The sequence below is a fragment of the Mustela lutreola genome, chromosome 10 (genome assembly GCF_030435805.1).
Source record: "Mustela lutreola isolate mMusLut2 chromosome 10, mMusLut2.pri, whole genome shotgun sequence".
In the NCBI taxonomy this organism is placed as follows: domain Eukaryota; kingdom Metazoa; phylum Chordata; class Mammalia; order Carnivora; family Mustelidae; genus Mustela; species Mustela lutreola.
The window spans coordinates 116,454,205-116,474,529 of NC_081299.1; the positions used below are offsets into that span (position 1 = coordinate 116,454,205).

At 51.9% G+C, this 20,325-nt stretch overlaps 2 protein-coding genes across 2 annotated transcripts in view; both read right to left on the reverse strand.

Annotated features, from left to right (window-relative positions):
- The window catches only part of LOC131810243 (piggyBac transposable element-derived protein 5-like), a 217,786-nt gene extending 199,170 nt beyond the window's left edge, over positions 1-18,616 (reverse strand). Inside the window, exons 1-2 of the mRNA XM_059137946.1 lie at positions 18,027-18,616; positions 17,243-17,436 (exon numbers count right to left, since the gene is read on the reverse strand). Coding sequence (XP_058993929.1) covers positions 17,424-17,436; positions 18,027-18,346 — 333 coding nt within the window. The 5' untranslated portion in view covers positions 18,347-18,616 and the 3' untranslated portion in view covers positions 17,243-17,423. The remainder of the gene's footprint in view (positions 1-17,242; positions 17,437-18,026) is intronic.
- Positions 18,617-19,048: 432 nt separating this feature from the next.
- The window catches only part of LOC131810244 (conserved oligomeric Golgi complex subunit 2-like), a 58,279-nt gene continuing 57,002 nt past the window's right edge, over positions 19,049-20,325 (reverse strand). The window contains exon 9 of the transcript XR_009345492.1: positions 19,049-19,305. The gene's annotated coding sequence lies outside the window, so the exon portion shown is untranslated. The remainder of the gene's footprint in view (positions 19,306-20,325) is intronic.

Sequence of the window (20,325 nt, forward strand, 5' to 3'; positions counted from 1 at the left end):
AATGATGCAGCTCTGTGCTGGGGCCAACCTGGGGAGGACTCCCACAGGCTTGCTCTTCCCACTGCTGCAGAGGCAGCTGAAAACAATGAGTTTTTCAGTTTGCATTATGTAGAGTGGAAAAGTCAACCATAAAGGTCATTCAATTTTTTTTTTTTTTTATTTTTTATTTTTTATAAACATATATTTTTTATATACATATATTTTTATCCCCAGGTCTGTGAATCACCAGGTTTACACACTTCACAGCACTCACCAAATCACATACCCTCCCCAATGTCCATAATCCCACCCCCTTCTCCCCAACCCCCTCCCCCCGGCAACCCTCAGTTTGTTTTGTGAGATTAAGAGTCACTTATGGTGATGGAACTAGAGCGTATCATGCTTAGCGAAATAAGTCAAGCAGAGAAAGACAACTATCATATGATCTCCCTGATATGAGGTCATTCAATTTTTAAATGGGTTATTCCTCAGGATAAAAACAGTTCCAAAAAATAATTTCTGAGAAGTTCAACATATTTCTCCTTCCAGGTGCCTGGAATGTGATGGAATGTTGTTAAAATAAGTTCTGGCCCATCAGCATGCCAGACAGAAACTGGAAGTAAGCTGTTGCAGGTCCCCAAAGGCTCCGTCACAACCCTAAGGAGAAGACATATAAATTTCACTGTCCCAAAGTGATTATGTTTAAAAAAAAAAAAAACAGGCACAGGTGGAACATTTTAAATTACAGACTTTCAATGCAGGGGCAGTGGGGGCAGGGGGGTGTCCCCCCTACCCCCAAATGTTTCAGCTATATATAGTGACTTACCAAAGTGACTCATCACAAGTACCTACAAGGCGACCGACAGGCAACTGACCGATGAGGAAGGTATTCGGACTGCTTAACAAAACCAACACAACTTAGAATCTTCATTATTAAGAAGAGAAAACCATTTATTAAACACTCGCCAGGCACCAAACCCGCTAGGCATTGTCACATGATCTACTCATCACAAGGCTGCCAAACTCAGTGCAGAAACTGAGGCTGAGTAAGTCACCTAAGGTCATGCAGCACCAGAAACTGGATTCCAATTAGGTCTGACATCAAAGCCCACCCCAGCTTGCTGCAATGATTCAGAACCTAAGCTTTGTGATGATCAATAAACTACATGCTTAACAATGTTTACACATCTCTGTTAGAATTCAGGGAAAGGTTTTTAAAAATGACATACACAAGGGGAAAAAATAATACAGGTTCTGGAGGCAGGCTGCCCAGGGTTCAAATCTTGGCTCCTCCACTTGCAAGCTGTGTGACCTTGGACTCCTTTAGCTGCCCTGTGCCCATATTTCCATGCATTAAAATGGTAGCCATAACAGACCCTATCTCCTAAGGCAAATAAAGCATTTTGGTGTTGTTGTTCTTAAGATTTTATTATTTATTTGACAGAGAGAGAGAGACAGGGTGAGAGGGAACACACACAGGGGGAGTGTGAAAGGGAGAAGCAGGCTTCCCACTGAGCAGGAAGCCTGGTGAGGATTAGATCCCAGCACCCTGGGAGCATAACCTCAGCTGAACAACTGAGCCACCCAGGTGCCCACAAATAAAACATTGAGAATCATTCCTGGCATGAGTTAAACCTCAGAAGGTGTGGGCTGGTGTTACTTCTTGCTGGGCACCAGATAGGGTCAGCAGCCTCAGGCCCACTGTTTTAGCAACTCATTTGCATAAACAAAGCCCAGGCTCAGCCACTTTGTGCTTAGGCTATGGTTTCTTCCTGTCACTAACATCTCTCCTCACTCCTGCTCTGTGGCACTAAGCTCTGGGCCTCAACTTCCCATCTGTCAAATGAGGTGAGGAGCCCAGCTGATCTATCTGAGGTCCTTCCAGCTGGGCAACCTAGGATTCTTGGTAACTCAGGGCCCAGAAATTTCAGAACCATCCTAACACAAACATTACCAGATGACACCCACTCATTTTCCTCAGATCTTCTCTTCCGTATTATGTATAAATGCTTATTTTCATGGCAAATCTTCTCCAAGATCCCAGAGCTCCACGAGCACCCAGAATAGGCTGGGCAGGCATCCCCAGTGCTGAGGCTGGGGACATGATGGTCAGAAGCTCTGACCTCCAGGGGAGACGGATTCCAAATCAAGCTGCTCTGATAAGCAGATCCTCCCTGTTAGAGAGGATTTCAACAGAGCACAGTTAAGAGGAAGTGCAGGCAAGAAACTCAGAACTTGGCCCACTGGACAGAGGGCAGTAGGACAGTGGGCCGGAGGGGTGACAGAGGGATGGAGAGGAACGGCACGATCAACAGAGGCCAGCCAAGGCAGCACTGATGCTCAATATGAGAGGGTGGGCTGGGGACACACTGTGAAAATGGCTTCACAGGCAGGAAGCAAGCCCAGCTCAGCACAAAGCAAAGTCCTGAGCAGGAACCTTCTGGGACCAGGTTGGACACTAAGGTGAGCTGAAAATGGCTGTGGGACCCAGTGCAGTCTGAATCTCACCCATGCCTCTCACAGGCTGGGTGACCCCGGACCAGTTATGCTACGTCCTTTAATGTTTCCTAAAGGGTATATTCGCTCCATAACCCTGAGCCATGTTCTCATTTCGGTGAGTGTGGGAGGCCGCAATAAGGCTTGAGATGAGAGCCAAACCAGACCCTGACTTGTGCCTCCTTTAAAGTCTGAATAACCTAACAAAAGGTTTAGGACGGGAAAAGTTGAGTAGCACTGGGAAAGAGTCTGTGCTATGTGTTGTGCGCTCGCCTACGTGACTTCCCACACGCTTACTAAACAAATGAGAACAATTCGGTTGGGCTAAAAAGTTCGTTGCTGGTCCTTGCTGCCTTAGTACAGCCCATAAATGACTTTCAGGTTTGCTGTATTTGTACTGGCATTAGCCATTTGGCGTCATGAGGAACCGTAGTTGCTTAACTAAACACAGATGTAATGTCACTATATATATGGCCTTAATGCTTTGAATAAACTTAGCACTGTTGGACATCCTCCTCAGTGCTCCTCCTGCCCCCCATCTCTTTGCTTCTCGAGTTCTTTTCTTCATCCTCTTACCCTCATGTTCCTGGCTGATTTGTTGTGCCGGTCACGACAGGTGAGGATCTGATGGTGCCCACAATCTACAGAGATCCAATATATACAACTAGGACAGCCTGGAGGGGGGTGGGCAACCCGGGCTGGACAGGGAGTTAAGAAGGAGTCAGGAAGGGCACCTGGGTGGCTCAGTGGGTTAAGCCGCTGCCTTCGGCTCAGGTCATGATCTCAGGGTCCTGGGATCGAGTCCCGCATCGGGCTCTCTGCTCAGCAGGGAGCCTGCTTCCTCCTCTCTCTCTCTCTGCCTGCCTCTCTGCCTACTTGTGATCTCTCTCTGTCAAATAAATAAAATAAAATAAAAAATCTTAAAAAAAAAAAAAAAGGAGTCAGGAAGAAGTCATTCCCACCCTTGAGGCATGGGTTGGTACTGACCAGAGACACTGGGCAAGAGACGATGTCCTAGGACTGCTGTAAGACTAGCCGGGTCCAGGCAACGCACCTAACAGTGTGTAGGTGTAACCCATCCATAAAAGGGGGGCGGGGGGGTGGTGGTTGCAGCTGGTTGAGCATCTTACTCTTTGTTTTGGCTCAGGTCCATTCACCTGGCCCATTCACCTGTGCCTGCATGTGTTCTGTGGTGTGCTCTTTATCTCTCTCAAATAAATAAATCTAAAAAAAAAAAAAAAAAAAGGAAGTCAGGAAGGATCAGGAGACCTGCTGTTAAGGTCCCAAAGACTCCACCCTCCTCAAGTAGCCTCCGAAAATAAAGTAAGTGGATTCCCAGGAGCCTCCTGGACACAAAACTTTCCAAAGCAAAGCTTTCAATTTCATACTGGAGAAAAGGCTGCTGTGCAAATTCAAGACAAAAAAGCCAGCCAGGGTGGGGTGGGTTTGGACGGGGTTGGCCCTGTAGGGCTCTGGCCACTAAATGCCCACTGCCCAAGCCAGGAGCCTGGAGTCTGTGCAGCCAGTGCTTCCTGAGGCTTCCACATCTTGGCCTCGCCCTGAAGCTTCCTCCTGGAAGCTCCTTACCCAGGGAGGCCACCTGTGAGCACCCCCTCACACACACCCCAGCTTCTGCCCCTCCATCCAGCTGGAGTGAAGGATCCCCAAGCCTGCTCTCTCTGGTCTCTCCTGCACAGAGAGGAGTATGTGCCCCAGAAAGGAGGGTCCCTGAGGTTACCTGAGTCCCTGGCCCGAAGACAGCTGGCTTGAGAATGTGGGGTTTCGGTGCTCTAGGCACAGCAGTTCCTAGAGGAAACAGGGTAGGGAGCTCCAAGGTGGAGGGGAGTCCCGGGAGTCTGGGATCGCAGATGCCAGTGGCCCCCAAGTGGAAGGGTTTCAGTGACTCCAGAGGTGAGAGGGGTCAGGGGTCAGGCCTGGAGGTGGACAAGGACCTATGGGGTAGGGGGCCGGAGATGGAAGTGATCCCAGGGTGGTCGCAGGCCCAAAGTAGAGTTGTGGGGGTGGGGGTGGGGGGAAGGGGTCCATGGGCCAGAAAGGAATGGTATCCTGGGGCTCCTGGGTAAAAGGCAGTTGAGGTGGAGGGGGCCCAGTGGGGCCCAGGCTGTGCGGGCAGAGCCAGCTCCTCTCGGGTTGGGGAGCCCAGCGATTCTGAGGGACAAAATTTTCCATCAAGTTCTGGAAAAGAAGCCTGTCAGCACAGGCGTCTCTCTGGGGGTCAGACAAGCCCAGTGGTGCTGGGCTCCTTGATGTCAGTAGGGCCCCACGGGTTCCCTGGATACAGAGAAGTGGAGCGAGGGCTGTGGGGCAAGGGCTGTGGGGCAAGGGCTGTGGGGCAAGGGCTGTGGGGCGCAGGAGCACCAGGCCAGCAGGAACCTGTCCGCCAGGCCCCCCTCCTGCTCCCTTCGACGAAGCAGCAGGTGGCAGCGGGCAGGAGGGACACAGCCTCCCTCTCTCCCTAGCGCCCCTACCCCTCCCCAGCCCCTCAGTACCTGAGTCAGCGGGGCACCCATGCACTCCCCTGCGCCCTGCCCCGCCAGCCCAGAACCCCTGCCTCCCCAGGAGGCGCTTTTTGCGCAGTGAGTTCGCTGGGCCCGCAGAAGGCGGTGGGCGGGGCAGGCAGGTGCGAGCCCGCTGCGGCGGGTGGGGGGCGGCAAACAGCGGTGCAGGCCTCTGCAGGCCCGCGCGCCCTCGCCCAGCCTCCTGTCTGTCCTGTCCGGTGAGGGGCTGGCTGCGCCCCCTGCCGGTTCCCGCTGCTCTTCTGCTGACTCCAGGACCCCAGTCCCCCGCCCAGTCCCGGCCTCCCTGCCGCTGCTTGAGCTCCAGGCTAGGCCCGCTGCCGCTCCTGGGCGGCCGAGCTGCGGCCCCGGTGCGGTGTGGCTGGCCCTTTTCTCTCCCCAGGGCACAGTGGAGCCACGAGGGAAGGCCTGAGGGGATCTTCTGTCTGCTCAGCGCCAGTGGACACTCTCCAGGGGCCTCTCTACCTGGTGGGCTCCACCCATGGCCATCTTGGAACCCCCAGAATCCCCTTCAGAGACCAGGTGAAGACCTCCTTGGGGAATCCAGGCTCCTGGGACCAAGGCGAGTTGATCTTGTGTACTGCTGTGTTTGTTCCCTGGCCTGGCATGGATTAACAGTTGCTGAATTGATCTATTCTGGGGTCATCAAGGGCAGAGGAATGAATTCAGGGCTGGGATCCCCAGGCCTAGGGTCCACACAGGCTTGGAGCACTCTTGGCTGTCCCCGGTCCCAGGACAGCCTCCCGTGGCGCTGAGGCAGAGAGTGTGTCAGAGAAACCAGCTCTTGGTCCCTAAGCTGCCAGCGCACTGGAGAATGCATGGGGTCCCTTTCCTGTGAGGGGATGGGAGCCACACCAGGCGGCAGAATGCGAGAGTCCTGCTATAGAGCCTGAGATACTCCCCTGAGAGAGGTATAAAGGCCCCGCCGGTGCCCTTTGATACACGCCCTTGTTTCAGAGCCTGCACCAAACTCTCGCCCCAGAGAGGTGCGCGAAGGCCCAGCCTGGTGCTCCCGGACCTGTGCCCTGTTCTCAGAGCCTGAGACCCGCGCGCGAACCTCTGCCTTCCCTGAAATTGGTGCGTGCAAGGTGGGCGCTCTTAGACCCAGAAAGACCAGGCACTCCCAGCCCGGGCCAGCGGGAAAATCTCAGTGTGCGATTGCTGCTTGGAACCTCTCTAGCGCTCTGGAGGTGCCCAAAGCTGCTGCTGCCGTGCTTTTGGGTACAAGCAAAAGATCCTCCATCCCCAGGGACAGCAACTTGGAACCTGCTCTGCCAGCGGCCAAGGGGGAACTTATTTGGGCTCTGCAGCAAGACTGAGGCTTCTCTCTGAGAGGGAGATCAGGGTGCGGTTTGTTTTCCTCTAAAACTACAAAAACCATCAAAAGCGGTCAAAGTGAGAAAAAAAAGTGAACAAAGAAAAAACCGCCAGAGAACAAAAGCCTGAAAAAAAAAAAGTTTCCTCAGAGCCCACACCCTTGAGGTGGGAACATCATTGTCAGGGAACATCATTGACTGAAAACCCACACGGCCCCTTCCCCAGAAAACAAACCAAGAAAGAAAAAAAAAAAAAAAAAAAGAGAGAGAGAGAAAAAAAAAGTACTACAAGAAAACTACCACTACTTCATAGGAAAACTTTTATTTTTCATTCATTCCCACTATTCTGGTTCTTTTTTTTTATATATAGGTAATTTTTTTAACCCTAGCAGGATGGTGGAATGGGACATGGCTGAGTGCCTCCCGGGTCTGACCTTGTGTGACGCCACCCGGTGCCTGCAGCTGCCCTCTGGAAGGTGTTGCTTTTGCGGCAGAGCCGGAGGGCACCAAGCGTGTGTCTGTCTCCAAAGTCCTGGGCACCACATCACAATGCCTTCCTGAGAAGCAGAATCAAGGACAGTTGCTGATCTTCATTCCTTCCCACCAAAGGTAGCTCATACACCATCTTTGGAAGTTGGAGCCAGGGGGCGCCTTGGTGGCTCAGTCGGTTAAGTGTCTTTCTTCAGCTCAGGTCATGATCCCAGAGTCCTGGGATCGAGTCCCACACATTTGCCTCCCTGCTCAGCGGGGAGCCTGCTTCTCCTTCTCCCTCTGCCATTCCCCCAACTTGTGCTTTCTGGCTCTCTATGTGTCAAATAAGTGAATAAAATCTTTTTAAAAAGTTTGGGCCAGGGGGCGCCTGGGTGGCTCAGTGGGTTAAGCCGCTGCCTTCAGCTCAGGTCATGATCTCAGGGTCCTGGGATCGGGTCCTCTGCTCAGCAGGGAGCCTGCTTCCCTCTCTCTCTCTCTCTGCCTGCCTCTCCATCTACTTGTGATTTCTCTCTGTCACATAAATAAATAAAATCTTTAAAAAAAAAAAAGTTTGGGCCAGGGACGCCTGGTGGCTCAGTTGGTTAAGCTGCTGCGTTCGGCTCGGGTCATGATTCCAAGGTCCTGGAATCGAGTCCCACATCGGGCTCCTTGCTCAGCGAGGAGCCTGCTTCTCTCACTGCCTCTGCCTACCTCTCTGCCTGCTTGTGTGTACTCTCTCTCTCTATCTCAGGCAAATAAATAAAATTAAAAAAAAAAAAAGTTTGGGCCATACTCTTTAGCCATTCTACTTTCCCTGGGGTAATTTGCCACCTCCCTGAATTTACCTGCATCTTTCCCAAAATCTACTTATCTTCCAGCCTTCGTGACCATAATGAGTCTATAAATTTTCAATAGACAGTGTGAACTTACACTTGCTAATATTTGCATAACATGCACCTCTTTCAATCTCAAAGAAAAGCTTCACACCGCAATGGTCTCTAATCTCCAATTAGGTTCTGTTCCGGGATCCTACTGGAATTCTACGCACCTGTCCCCTAAGATGCCATAAATTGTGGTCCAGTTTCCCAGCCAGCCAAGGAAAGCACATGGGAAATCTTGCTGAAGTATGAGTAAGAGCCAAAGAAAGGGAACATATTTATCTGCCTCGAATGCTGGGACCTGAGGAAAGCAAGTTTTATTACAGACAAATCAGGAAGGAGGTGCAGATTGCTTTTTATGTCACTCTGGAGTGGAGGTCTGCTCACTCACAGAAGCTCAAAATCTTCACAAAGGACAATGCCCCCCACCCCCAAAGTCAGCTGGGGATTCTTAGAAAAACTTTAATTGAAAGTATTACGGATTCTCCAACTTCCCAAAATGCAGGAGGAACATCTACAAGCAAGACTGTCACCACTTTTAGACAATTACACTTATTTACCTTTTTTCTTCCTAGAAAATCATCCTCTCTCCCAATCCATGATCTTCTTTTTGTAACAGTTTCCTAAAGAAGGAAACAGGTGTCCTCCCATACCAGTTCCATCCAAAATAATAAAATAAAAATCTTTAAAATTAAAAAAAAATTGTGATTTGTTGAGACAGAGCACATAAGCAGAGGGACAAGCAGACTCTCCCACTCAGCAGGAAGCCCGATTTGGGGCTCGATCCCAGGACCCTGAGACCATGACCTGAACCGAAGGCAGATGCTTAACCAACTGAGGCACCCAGGAAGCCCCCAAATAATTCAATTTTTAATCACTTTGCCATAGACACTTTTGGGTGGCTTTGAAACACCAGAATCTCATTGACTTATCAGTGTCCTCTTCACCATCTCAGAAAAGGACTGGGTGCCTCTCAGAGGCCTCTCTCCCCTCCTGACCCAGGTCCCAGCCAAAGGTCCTTCACATTAGAGTATGAGGAACTGAGCGGGATGGGGTGTGGAAGCACCCTGGGGTGGGGTGGGGGGCTCTGGGGCCCTCCCACTCTCAACTTCAAAGACAGCACCTGCTTTCCCCTGCCTCATATAGGTAACCTGGGTTTGCCCTCTTTAAGGTTCCTGGTTGCTGCAAAGGTCTGAAAATCTCCTAAGTAGAACAAAAGCCATCATGTGTTTAAAGAAAGAAAGATAAAGCTCCCCAGAATGAGCCAGCAGCTCTGGGCTTCCCCGCACATCTTTCCTGTCCCTCAGAACCCTGGGAAGGAGCCCCTTGGTGCAAAGTCACAGGGGGAGCCCACGCACAGCCCAGGCCTCCTGCCCCAGGTCCTCTCCAGCCATAAACTGACCCCCTAGCCCCTTCCAAACCGTCTACAGCCTCAAACCACGGACGTGCAGTTCAGCACCCATCTCCAGAGCGCAGGATGCACGTGGCTTCCCGGCACCCTTCCCTGGCCGCTCCCAAAATCACCGTGGGAATGTCGCAGCAAGGAGACAGGGAATCGATTTTTATCCTCTGGGCTGTCTTCCCTCGTAGCCCCTCAGGAGTCCCCACGCAGCAATGCCGCGTGGGCCCAACTGCTCTGAATCCACTTCCCCCGAGGAATCCACTTTTCTTCAGCGTCTGTGTCTGCAAACCCGGCTCCTCTAACACCCCCCACCAAACGTACCAAGAACCAACTGGGGAAGAAGTTCATTTCTGGCCGACAAGCCTTTAATCCCTGAGAGCTGTGGCTGATGCGGGAGCAGCTTTTCTCCAAATGGTGATTTCGATACGAGGTCCTTTTGCCTGCCGGGCCCAACATCCCTGACGTGTGGCTCCCAGGGGCCTCCCACGGCCAGGCCTGAGAGTGGAGCCCACCCTTGGGCTCATTTTCCACCGCGCCGAATCCAGGCAGCGGCCCCGTCTCACTATAAAGGGTGCTGAGTAACGAGGTGCCGCCACCAGGAAGAGAGGCAGCAGGTCAGACAGATCTGGAGAATGACACTGGCCTTCAAGGGCCCCTCACAAGGGAAATACCATTAAGTAGCAGATGTGACCAGATATACTGTGTTCCACATTCACGCCGTAAGGATGGGGTTTCTTCGAGCCCTAGTCAAAGGAACTCTTTCACCCGAGATCACTTGACCAATCGGTGACTCAGTTTCCTTATACTAAAAATGAGGATAATAATACCTCACAAGATTGTTATGAGGAACACACACGTTACAAAGTGTTTAGAGGCACCTGGGTGGCTAAGTGGGTAAGCATCTGACTTCAGCTCAGGTCACGATCTCAGGGTCCTGGGATAGGGCCGTGTCAGGCTCCCTGCTCAGCGAGGAGTCTGCATGTCCCTCTCCCTCCCTCTTCACTTCCTGCCCTCTCTCTCTCTCTCTCTCAAATATATAAATAAAATCTTTTAAAAAACTAAGTTCTTAGAACACTATCTGCACATAATACAGGACACACAAGCACTTGTTAAACAGATAAAAGGGTACAAGAGGCTGGCTTCCCTTCAGATTTCTAATAGGCTCCTGTCTGGGGGTCTCTAGCTCTTAGGAAGTGGGTAGGCCGCACAAGCCCAAGGTTGTCGAGTTCCTCCGAGGCCAAGTTCAGTTTTCTATGCAGGACAGAAAACCTGTAAAATACATCCCAGACTTGCTTCGCTGCCTTCCTAGTAGGGAATCCGTTCCCTCAAGAGTGGTCCAACCTCTCTTCCACTATTTGGGATGTAGAAAACGTTTAGACATTTCTCCATTGGTGCTGATTCCATCCTCATTTTTAACAACCTAGCTGTGTGTTCATCTGGTCTTCTGTTAGTTCCTTTATTCAACAAACACAGAGGACTCACCGTGTCCTAACTGTGACCAAGACATCCAGCATCTCATCCCACAAGGGAAACATATTAGCAAATGTGGCAGCAAAGAGGGATGGGGTAAGGCAGTGACATCTGAATCAAGACCAAACTAACAAGCAGAGCCTGCCATGAAGAACATTCCAGGTATGGGCCCCATAGGCATGAAGGCGGAAATGAATAGATTATGTGCAGACAGCAGGACAGGGGACTAAGGGGACACTGGAAAGGAAGGCTGCGGAGCAGCTGTCGGCATTGGAGGCCTTGCGAAGGACTCTGGAATTCCCTTTGGTTTCAGCCGGAAGCTACATGAAGGTTTAAGCAGGGAATCATCAGATTAGCCTATATTTGTAAAAGATCGCTCCTCTTCCACAGAAGAAATGGGGATGGGGTGGGGGTGTCCACGAGCCTAGAAGCTGGAAATGGAAGCAGATGAAGTTTCCAATATCCTGGCCAAGGAGTGAGTCTGTCGCAGTGAGAGTGTCAAGATTTGCAGTTCTAAACTTTTTAGTAAAGTGGCTTATTAAACACACAGCTAACTATTGCCCGGGGTTCCTACTTTTGTAATAAGTTTTTTCTGAAAGTCACAAAGGGGAGAGGGGCTCTCTGCACCACGTGCCAGTGGGGGCGGAACATCATCGTCACATTACAGGGTGTTTTCAGAGCCTGTTATCCTTTTAGTACGACATCCCTCCCACCCCGAGACAACACCGTGCCTCTTTCCGCCAACAGAAGTTGAGTTTTTCCCTTTCCCTCTTCCTTCTTTTGAGGGCAGAGCTCAGGGCTTCTCCAGAGATTCCATCCTAAGTTCATAGATCTCACCGAGCCAACCACATTCCCCTCCCTGTGGGCGCCAGGAAACGCCGGAAACATCTGTATCTGCACCTGAACATGGGACCTTGGATCCCAGCTACAGTTACTTGTGCTGTGGTAACAAGGACATCATGTGGCGTTTCAGGACATTTTCATATATAAGGCCTCGGGTCGGGATGCTCAGGGTAGGAAAAGGGTGGGTCCGCCCCTGGGCAGAGTGGCATACCTTCTCTCTCCTCCTGGCATTTGCCCGAGTTGGAGATGCCCTGTTCCTTCCTCTTCACCTGAGTAATCATTATCTCTGCTTCCAGAAGCAGCTCAGGGGGCCACCTCCATCAGAGGGGTCACCTCCTCCCCAACCCCGCTGGACCAGGTGACCCTCCCCAGAATTCCATATAAATCCCTGTTAACGTTGATCCCACTGCTTCCCAGAGGCTCTTTCTCCTTGTCTTTACTTTGTCTCTCCTGCTGGACCCCAGGAGACAGGTCTCACTCATCATTTTATCCCAGCAGGGTTCAGTATGTTGCTGAATTAACACATGGCATGTCCCGCACATCGCTGGCAGCTGGATGAACTGGAACACAGTGTGGCAGCATGTACTGAAGCAGGGGTTCTCAGAGCACCAGGGGGTTCAGTCGGTGAAGCATCTGCCTTCGGCTCAGGTCATGATCCTAAGGTCCTGGGATCCAGGCCTGCACGGGGATCCCTACTCAACAGGGAGTTGGCTTCTCCCTCTCCCTCTGCTTCTCCCCTCCCTCTCAAATAAATAAATAAAATCTTTTCAAAAAAATAAATTTAAAATAAATTTTAAAAAAATTAAGCAGTTGTTCTCAGCTGCAGGTGATTTGGCTCCCCAGGGGACATATGGCAATGCCTGGAGAAACGTTTGGTTGATGTAATTGGAGGAAAGGGTGCCACTGGGCATTTGGTGGGGAGAGGCCGAATGGAGGTGGCCAACATCTGGCCATGCACAAGACAGGCCTCAGCAAAACATCACCCAGTCCACGAGGTCGACAGGGGAGACCCGAATCTAATCTAGGACCTGGAAAACCTTTTCCTAGGTTTACATGCTCAAGGGAAATGTATCTGTCCATCAAAACCACAAAAATGTCTGAAGCAGCTTATCCTCAGAAGCCCCAAACTGGATACCATGTAAAAGACCATTAACAGGAGAACGGATAACCGACTACAGTACCTACGTGATGGAAGACAACAGACGATCACAAAATTTAAGATGCCACATATGCGACAACAAGAAGGAATCCACAGATGTCCTGAGGAACCGAACCACCAGAGCAAGGTAACAGGCAAACTTGATCGCTGGTGATGGAAGAGAAGCAGGGGGCAGGGAGTGACTGACTGGGAAGGAGCAGGAGGGAACCTCTGGTGTGCTCAGAACGTTCCTGATCCTCATCTGGGTAGTAGTTACACACAGCGTGCCGCATGCTAGAACTCACGTGCTGTGTGTGTGTGTTACACCTCAGCAAGCTTTACCAAAGGCAACGGTCCTCTAAGAGCCCCAGCGGGCAGGAATCACACACTGGAGCAGGTCCTCCGAGCATGACTTTCTAAGGATTTCGGTGCACAGCCGGCAGGAGCATTGTAGATATGTTTCTGGAGACCTATTTCACCACGGACACCAAAAACCTTACAGTGGGTCCTTGATTCAATTCTGCTTCGGTCATTTTCTGCTAAGGATTGTGCTACAGATGTGCACACAGACTTAGGTTTCAAGAATATTTATCACAGCAGAACAAATACAAGAGGGAGGCAGCAACAACACTGACCCAGAGGAAACTGTGTGATACCGCGGACTCATTAAAATCGACATTTAAAAATGTAAATGGAAAACGACTACAATATATTAATTACAATTAAAGAGCAGGTCACCCAACAAGCTGACACCTAAGATATATGAATAATATACTCAATATGATTAACTATGATTAGCTAAGGTCATGAGGGGTTATGGGATTTCTTAAAATTTCATCATTTTTCCCTAAAATGTACATATATTACTTATTAATAAGAAAAAAATACACAATCACACTTCTTAAAAATAAAGGTGAGTTTTCAACTCTAAAACTGAGTACCAGGGGCGCCTGTAGGGTTCAGTGGGTTAAAGCCTCTGCCTTCGGCTCAGGTCATGATCTCAGAGTCCTGGGATCGGGCCCGCATCGGGCTCTCTGCTCAGCAGGGAGTCTGCTTCCTCGTCCCTCTCTCCGCCTGCCTCTCTGCCTACTTGTGATCTCTATCTGTCAAATAAAATAAATAAAATCTTTAAAAAAATAAAATAAATAAAATAAAACTGAGTACCAGACCCCACACAACCCCCAGATTCCCCATGGATTCAGAGCCCTGCTGCCTGCAGAAGTGCTCTATTGACGCTCATCACAGGGGCTGAGACAGATTAAATAAAGAGATAACATTCCAGATTTCCTGTCTCTTATCCGACTGTGCAGATTGGTTACACAAATCCAAATCCATACATGCATTAGACCTCACTGAACTGCGTACGCCCTGAGAAAAAGTTACAAGCAATTCCCTGTAAAAATACAAAAGTATTTCTGACAGCAAAAGTTTTCAGATGCTGTAAAGAAAAAAAAAATAACTAAAAAGGCACGACCTTCCCTGATTAATCAAGTCTCCCTCGAGAGAAGGCTACCACTTCCCCAGGTAATCTCATCGCCTCAGAGGAAACCATGTTTCTCTGTGAAGTGGAGGTGATCGCGGCTCTCTCGGAGTACTCGCAAAGGTTTGGCGTGGTTATGAAATGGAACACTATGACCGGGGCCCACTGGTTGTGGTCACCGTCATGCCCACGGCCTGAACACCACCTCCCTCCAGGAAGGTCCCTTCTCTGAATTCTGTGTGGTAGGGGTACGTGGCTGACTATTAGGGAGCACTGCAGAAGGCGTACCCTGTCGCTCGCCCAGACACCCAGCTCCTCCCGGAGCCACCGAATGCCATACAGAGCTAAAGCTGGGAGCAGGGGCTCACCGTGGACACCAATGATGAGGGCCAAGGTACCTCAGCTCACAAACCCATTACGAGCATATACATTTAACTCTAGCTTTAAGATGTTTCTCCTCTTACTTCTCAGTCAAAAAAGACTTTAAGCCGAGTAAACCAACAACAAACCCTAAGATAAAACATTTAACCATGTTAATTTCCAAAGCCCTACGGTCGTCTTCAGCTTCTCAAGGTCACACCTCCCTACTGAATAATTACCGAGGGTTGCTGACACGGTACACAGAAAAAAAAAAACCTCTTAGGATGTCCAGCCTCTAAGAGAAAAAGCAAACAGCTCAGAATCCAGCTAGCCACGGCAAAGGAACCACTGACAAAGCCAAACACAGAGGGGCCCCTGAAGCATCTGGGAATCTGCCTGTTCCTTTGCCTCCTCAGAGGGAACAAGTCACAAGACTGCTCGGAATGGGAAATAAGAAGGGCAGAAGCCCGGAAACCAGCGTGTCCTGAATTTCGTGCTGCTTCCAAGGAGTGAGCCCGCCTGCTGTGTCAGTTATTTACACAGTGGGCAGGTGAGGCTGACAGCTTGAAGGGGTTATTTTAGAGGGAGAGCTGTAAGTCTGATCAGGAGAAGGTTCTGGACCCTGGGGTCCCAGCACGCATCTCCAGCTTCCAGGCTGACCCTCCCTTCAGACAGGGTTTAAGAGACAGCAGGGCGAGCATGGTCTTTGTATTTAAATCACCTCAAGGGGGCCCATATCTCCAGGCACAACCAGAAGCCAGGGAGGAGAGGGAAGGGGGAGAGGGAGAGGGTACCTCCACTCCTATCTGCTGGCTGCACTTCTGGAGCGCCTGATCCAGGAAGCTAAATGCGTGGACAGAACAGAAGGAAGAATCTGGGAAGACTGGAAGACTAGAAGAGCTGCTCGCGGACTGGTCTCAACCTGAACCACAGAAACACCTCTGCCTCCCTGCCCTCCGCCCCTCGGCTGGGCACCAGGTGCCTCCCTACTGCACTCCAGATGCAGATCCAAGCTCAGGGGTGCCCAGTGCCGATGCCTCTCTCCGGCGCAGGGAGTCTAGGGCATCAGGGGACTCCTAGACAGCACCTGTGATCTCTAATTTAAAACCAAAACCAAAATCCCCAACCAGCCCAAGCCAGCACAAGCAATACATACAATACATATTTATGTGTAAGACACCTATGCACACATACACATTCACTTATCTACACACACACACACACACACACACACACACACTCTTGCAGCAGAAGGCAGGCATGAAACCTGTTCCCTAAGTCCTTTGCTTTCCTCATCTGCTTCTAGCAGCAACAGCCATTTCTGCTACGGATTTTCCTATTCGAGGGTTGATCACAGATCCAAATGCCACCGTCCTGTTTGCCACCCTTTCCTACCCCACCGGCCCGCTGACGTCTGTCAGTGAGCCAGGGAACAAAGATGGAAGACAGGCCCAAGCTGCCTTCCTAAAGTGGGGTTATATTTGACACTTTAATAAACCTCAGAGCCTGAGCTTCTCTGCTCTCAGACTGGCCAGGGTGCAGCTCTCACTCTTACCAAACCCGTCCCCACCGTGGGGCACAAGGGTTTTCTCTGCCCGGCATCTATTTCCAGGCCCCATAAATCATATCCCATTGTTCCAGGCCATCTGAACTCATGCTTAATAAACCATCCACATCACCCTTCCACCACTACCCTGAATATCCCACAGGGGAAGACTGTTTCAAGAAGAAAAGGAAATTCTTCATTAGGGCTGGATTTTAAAAGCAAGCTTCCACAAAAAAACGGAAAACAAAATTGGGTATAAATACCATCCAATAACCACTAAATGTCTTTGGTTAAAGCACCTGCCTGCCTGTGATTCTCGGGTCCAGATGTGAGCTCAGTGCACATCCAAAGGAAGCAGAATTTGAACCTGATGCTAAATAACAAATGATCCTGAACTTCATGACCATTTAAGTGCTTCAGTGGCTAGACTAAATTGCTCTGACGCAGAATTTCTCCCAAGTATAGGTTACTGAGAAACATAATATTGCTTGAAAATGTATCTAGGTGTGCTCATCCTTCTCAGACCAACACTCATGGCTCTTAGTCATAACCAGGCTTAAGCTCACACGATTCCCCTATTTTCTCCAGAGAGGGAGGGAAACAAGAGGACATGTCTCTCATGGTCGAAGATGAAAAACTGGATCACAGCACTCACAGCATCAAGTCTGCCAAACCAGAGCTCTGGGTACGTACAATTCTTAAAGAGCTAATTGAATGGAAAACAGCCATCTGGGGCTGGAAACCCTTATGACATTCTGGGAAATGTATGGGGTTTAAAAGGATTATGCAGGGTGATGTGACTTTCAAAATTCCCAAACTCTGAATTGAAGCCTAAATGAGAATATGTTAAATTCACCCATTCCAAAACACAGCACAGTTGACTCAGACCCTAGAGCCCAGCTGTAGCTCAGGGTGTCCACACTGCAGCCTGTCCGTGGGAGGTCTGCAGACCACTCCCTGCTGAGAGAGTCCAGCCAACCCAATCAGCCTACCAGCAGGCTGTGGCACAAGGTCCAGATCCAAGCCCAGGCACCAGCCAGGGTTCCCTTTGGCCTGCCCTCCTATGGTTGAACAACAATCATGGAGAGCCACAGGGAGAGCGGCATTGGGTCCAGTATGGCCACTCCCTGGTCCTCCACAACACTGGTTGCACACTCTTCAACACAAGAAAATGGTGTGCAGAAACAAGGGCCTGCCACAGTAGGCTGTCGAGCAAGGAACAGAAAGCATCAGGGGACAGGTGGGACTGCTGGCTGGTCTCCACCTCTCCCAGAGGGTAGAGGCCGCAGAGCTTCTGCAGGCTAAGCAGAGACATGTCAGAATTACCTTCCCAAAAAGTAGGCAGTAAAGGAGAATTTCAAGCAGCCACAAAAGCCAGCAGGCCTGCGACCTCCAGATATCAGGGGCTTGACCATGACCGTGTCGGTAAGCAGAACACACAAGTGCCTTCTGGAGCGAGAGCAGACAGCTTAACGCTGATAACTGGTCCTCTCACTCTTCTCTGCTCTCAGCAAGTGATCCTGAAAGGCATGCACAAAGTTGGTCAGATTCACTGGAGAAAACATGAGCCAGTGAAGACGTCCCGGCTCACACTAGGCCTCCCTCCAAAGGCTGGCTGCCCCACCCCTGGCACCTGGGTAACGCTGCTCTGGGGCCATCCACACAAAACGATTTACGTACCCCCCACCCGCAACAAACACACACAGACACACACACACACACACACACACACACACACACACACAAGCTGCATCGGGCTTTAGGAACCTAACTCAAACGCACCCCTAAGGAGCAACCCCACAGGTGTGACTGGGTTGGACACTCCCAGCAAGGGAGGGAAGGCCCCCCCCCTGGGTCCTTGCCAGCGGCAGGGTGCCACCTGGGCCTCCTCCTCATCCTCTCCATCAGCGGGGAAGTCAGAGCGGCCCCACCAACCACCACCACGCAACCAGATTGATTCTCCCACTTCAAATCCCCGCTGCCAGGGCCCCATCTGTGTGCTGACCTAAAAGCCGACCTCAAGCAGCCGGCCCGCGGAGCGTCTGGAGTTCTCCCAGCCCCGCGCTCACGCCACCCCAGGCCGCCCCCGTACCCGCGGGCCGCGCCTTACCGCCAGTGTCCACGAAGCGCAGGGGCGGGCGGTCCCGCAGCGTGGCACTCCAACCCGTGCTGGCCTCGTCCTCGTCGGACTCCTGCGCTTCGGGGGGCGTCGGGAGGCAGCGGGGGGCCGGGGCGCTCGTGTTCGGCGTCCGAGGAGGCGGCCAAGGAGGAGCGCGAGGCGCCGGACGTGCTGTAGAAGGGGTTCCCGCCGCTGTCCGGGCCGGACTCGCCGAACACGTCGTCCCAGATGTGCAGGCTCTTGTAGCGCGCGCGGGCCGCCTCGAGCAGCGCCGGCGCCCTCCTCCGCGCGCTCCCGCCGACCTGGGCCATAGCCCCGGGCGCCGCCCGCGCGCCCGCCCCCCAGAGCGCCTCCCGGCCGCACGCGCTGGGCACTGGGCCCGCGCCGCGGCCCGCCGCCCCCCACCAGCGCAGCCCGCAGCACAGCGCCCGCCGCCCCGCGCCCGGCCGGCCCGCCGTCTGGGCCGCCTCGGGCCCAGCGCCCGAGGAAGCGCCCTCGGAGCTCGGGCTCCGCAGGCTGCAGGCCGCGGAGGGACGCAGGGCGCGAGGGCGGGAGGCAGGGGCTGCGGCCGGGCCCAGGCGCAGCCGCTACGTCTCCTCGGCGCCTGCTGCGTCCCCGCGCGCCCTCCCGCGGCACCCGGCGCTCCCTGGCCGACCTTCCCCGGCGGGAGCCGCCAGAGACCGACCCCGCCTCCTCGCACCTCCGGCCCGCCGGCCAATGGGGAGCAGGCCGGGGCGGGGCCTCGCGGGGCACGCCCCACAGCCCTCGGCCGAGCGGGGCGAGGAGAGCAGCTGCGGCGGCGGCGGCGGCAGGGGGGAGGGCGGCCGGTGACTTCCTCGCCTGCGGGACGTGTGGCCCGGGACGGCCACCCGCAGGCCCCGCGCGGCCCTGCAGGGGGAAGGGAGGAACCGAGTGGGTGTCGGGGGTTGGGGGGGGACGCAGCCGGTCTTCCCGCCGCCCGAGCTCACGGAGCGTGAAGCCCGCGCTCTCGGTCCCCTTCCGCAGTCGGCGCCGGCGGCGGCGGGGAGCTGTCCGCCCCGGTGGTTCTGAACCAGGCGCTGCGGAAATTCTAGGTAGGCGCCCGGCCGGAGGGTCACGATTCCCGTGGCTGCTGTGGCTGCTGCTGCTTCGGTGCTCCACAACCGGCTGTGCCTTGAGCTCTTGCAAGCACAAGGGCTATCTGGCTTCCGGGAGCCTTGCTCTAATAAGGAGCCCGCCTCGCTGGTTCATTCCTGGGGTCAGGTGGTGACTCAGTCTCGCTTCAATACCCCTGTAATTTGAGGGGGTCAACATCCGATCTTAGTCATTCCTCCCGTCTTTGACCTTTGACATCTTTAAACTCAAAGTATTCATTACCTTCCAAATATTAATTACTCTAACACCACCACTGCAACATCTTCACCCATACATTTGACACACTTGTCTGTTAAAATACGGCACAATCACCCAGGCTTCAGTGTTCTGATAAACAATAGATCAGAAAGGTTTCATCATCCCTCTGCCTTGGCCAGGAGTGCGTGGCACTCATTCCATTGATGACGATACACATGATCAGGCGTTTCTTGCTCCTCTCTCCCTCCCACAATAATGCAATAAGTCACAATGATGGTAATTGGGCCATAAAGTCACTTGCACTCTGAAATAAAATAAATCCACAGAGATGTGAAGGGCTTGCAAATCCTACTGGGTATTAACTAAATAAGGATTACACGAAAGGGAAAGGCATATTGCTATTTCATGCATAAAGGATGCAGATGCATAAAGGGTGAAGATGTTGGTACCACCAGCTAAGGTCAGTTCTAACAGCAGGTGAGCAGCTTCTGCTCTCGCCCTCCCCTCGCAAGCCCCTGTTTCCTCCTCCCAAACCAGAGTCTCTGTACCAGCATGAATTCCTGATCATCACTGAAAGATGATATATAAAAAGGAAAGGATTCACATGACATTGCTTTGTATATGAATTGGCTGATATACGTGAAATTGTTTGCAAAGCATTTCAACTCCGTTGGAAGAATTGTGTCACAGAAAAGAACTGGTTTCCAGCACTTCTCTATACTGTGTTAACCAGGGAAAGATTCTGAAGAGAGTTCATACAGGTAATCAGACTTAAAATGGTCAATGACACATAGATTGAAGACGAAAAGTAAGATTGCGTAGCTCAAGTTCAAATTCTGCAATTAGGAATTCTGTAGTACTCCTCTAAAATTTAATGATATATATTTTAAAAAATAATTGAAAGGGATCAAAATGATGAAGTTCTAGAACCTAGGTGAGGTTTGGTGGGCTGAGGTCC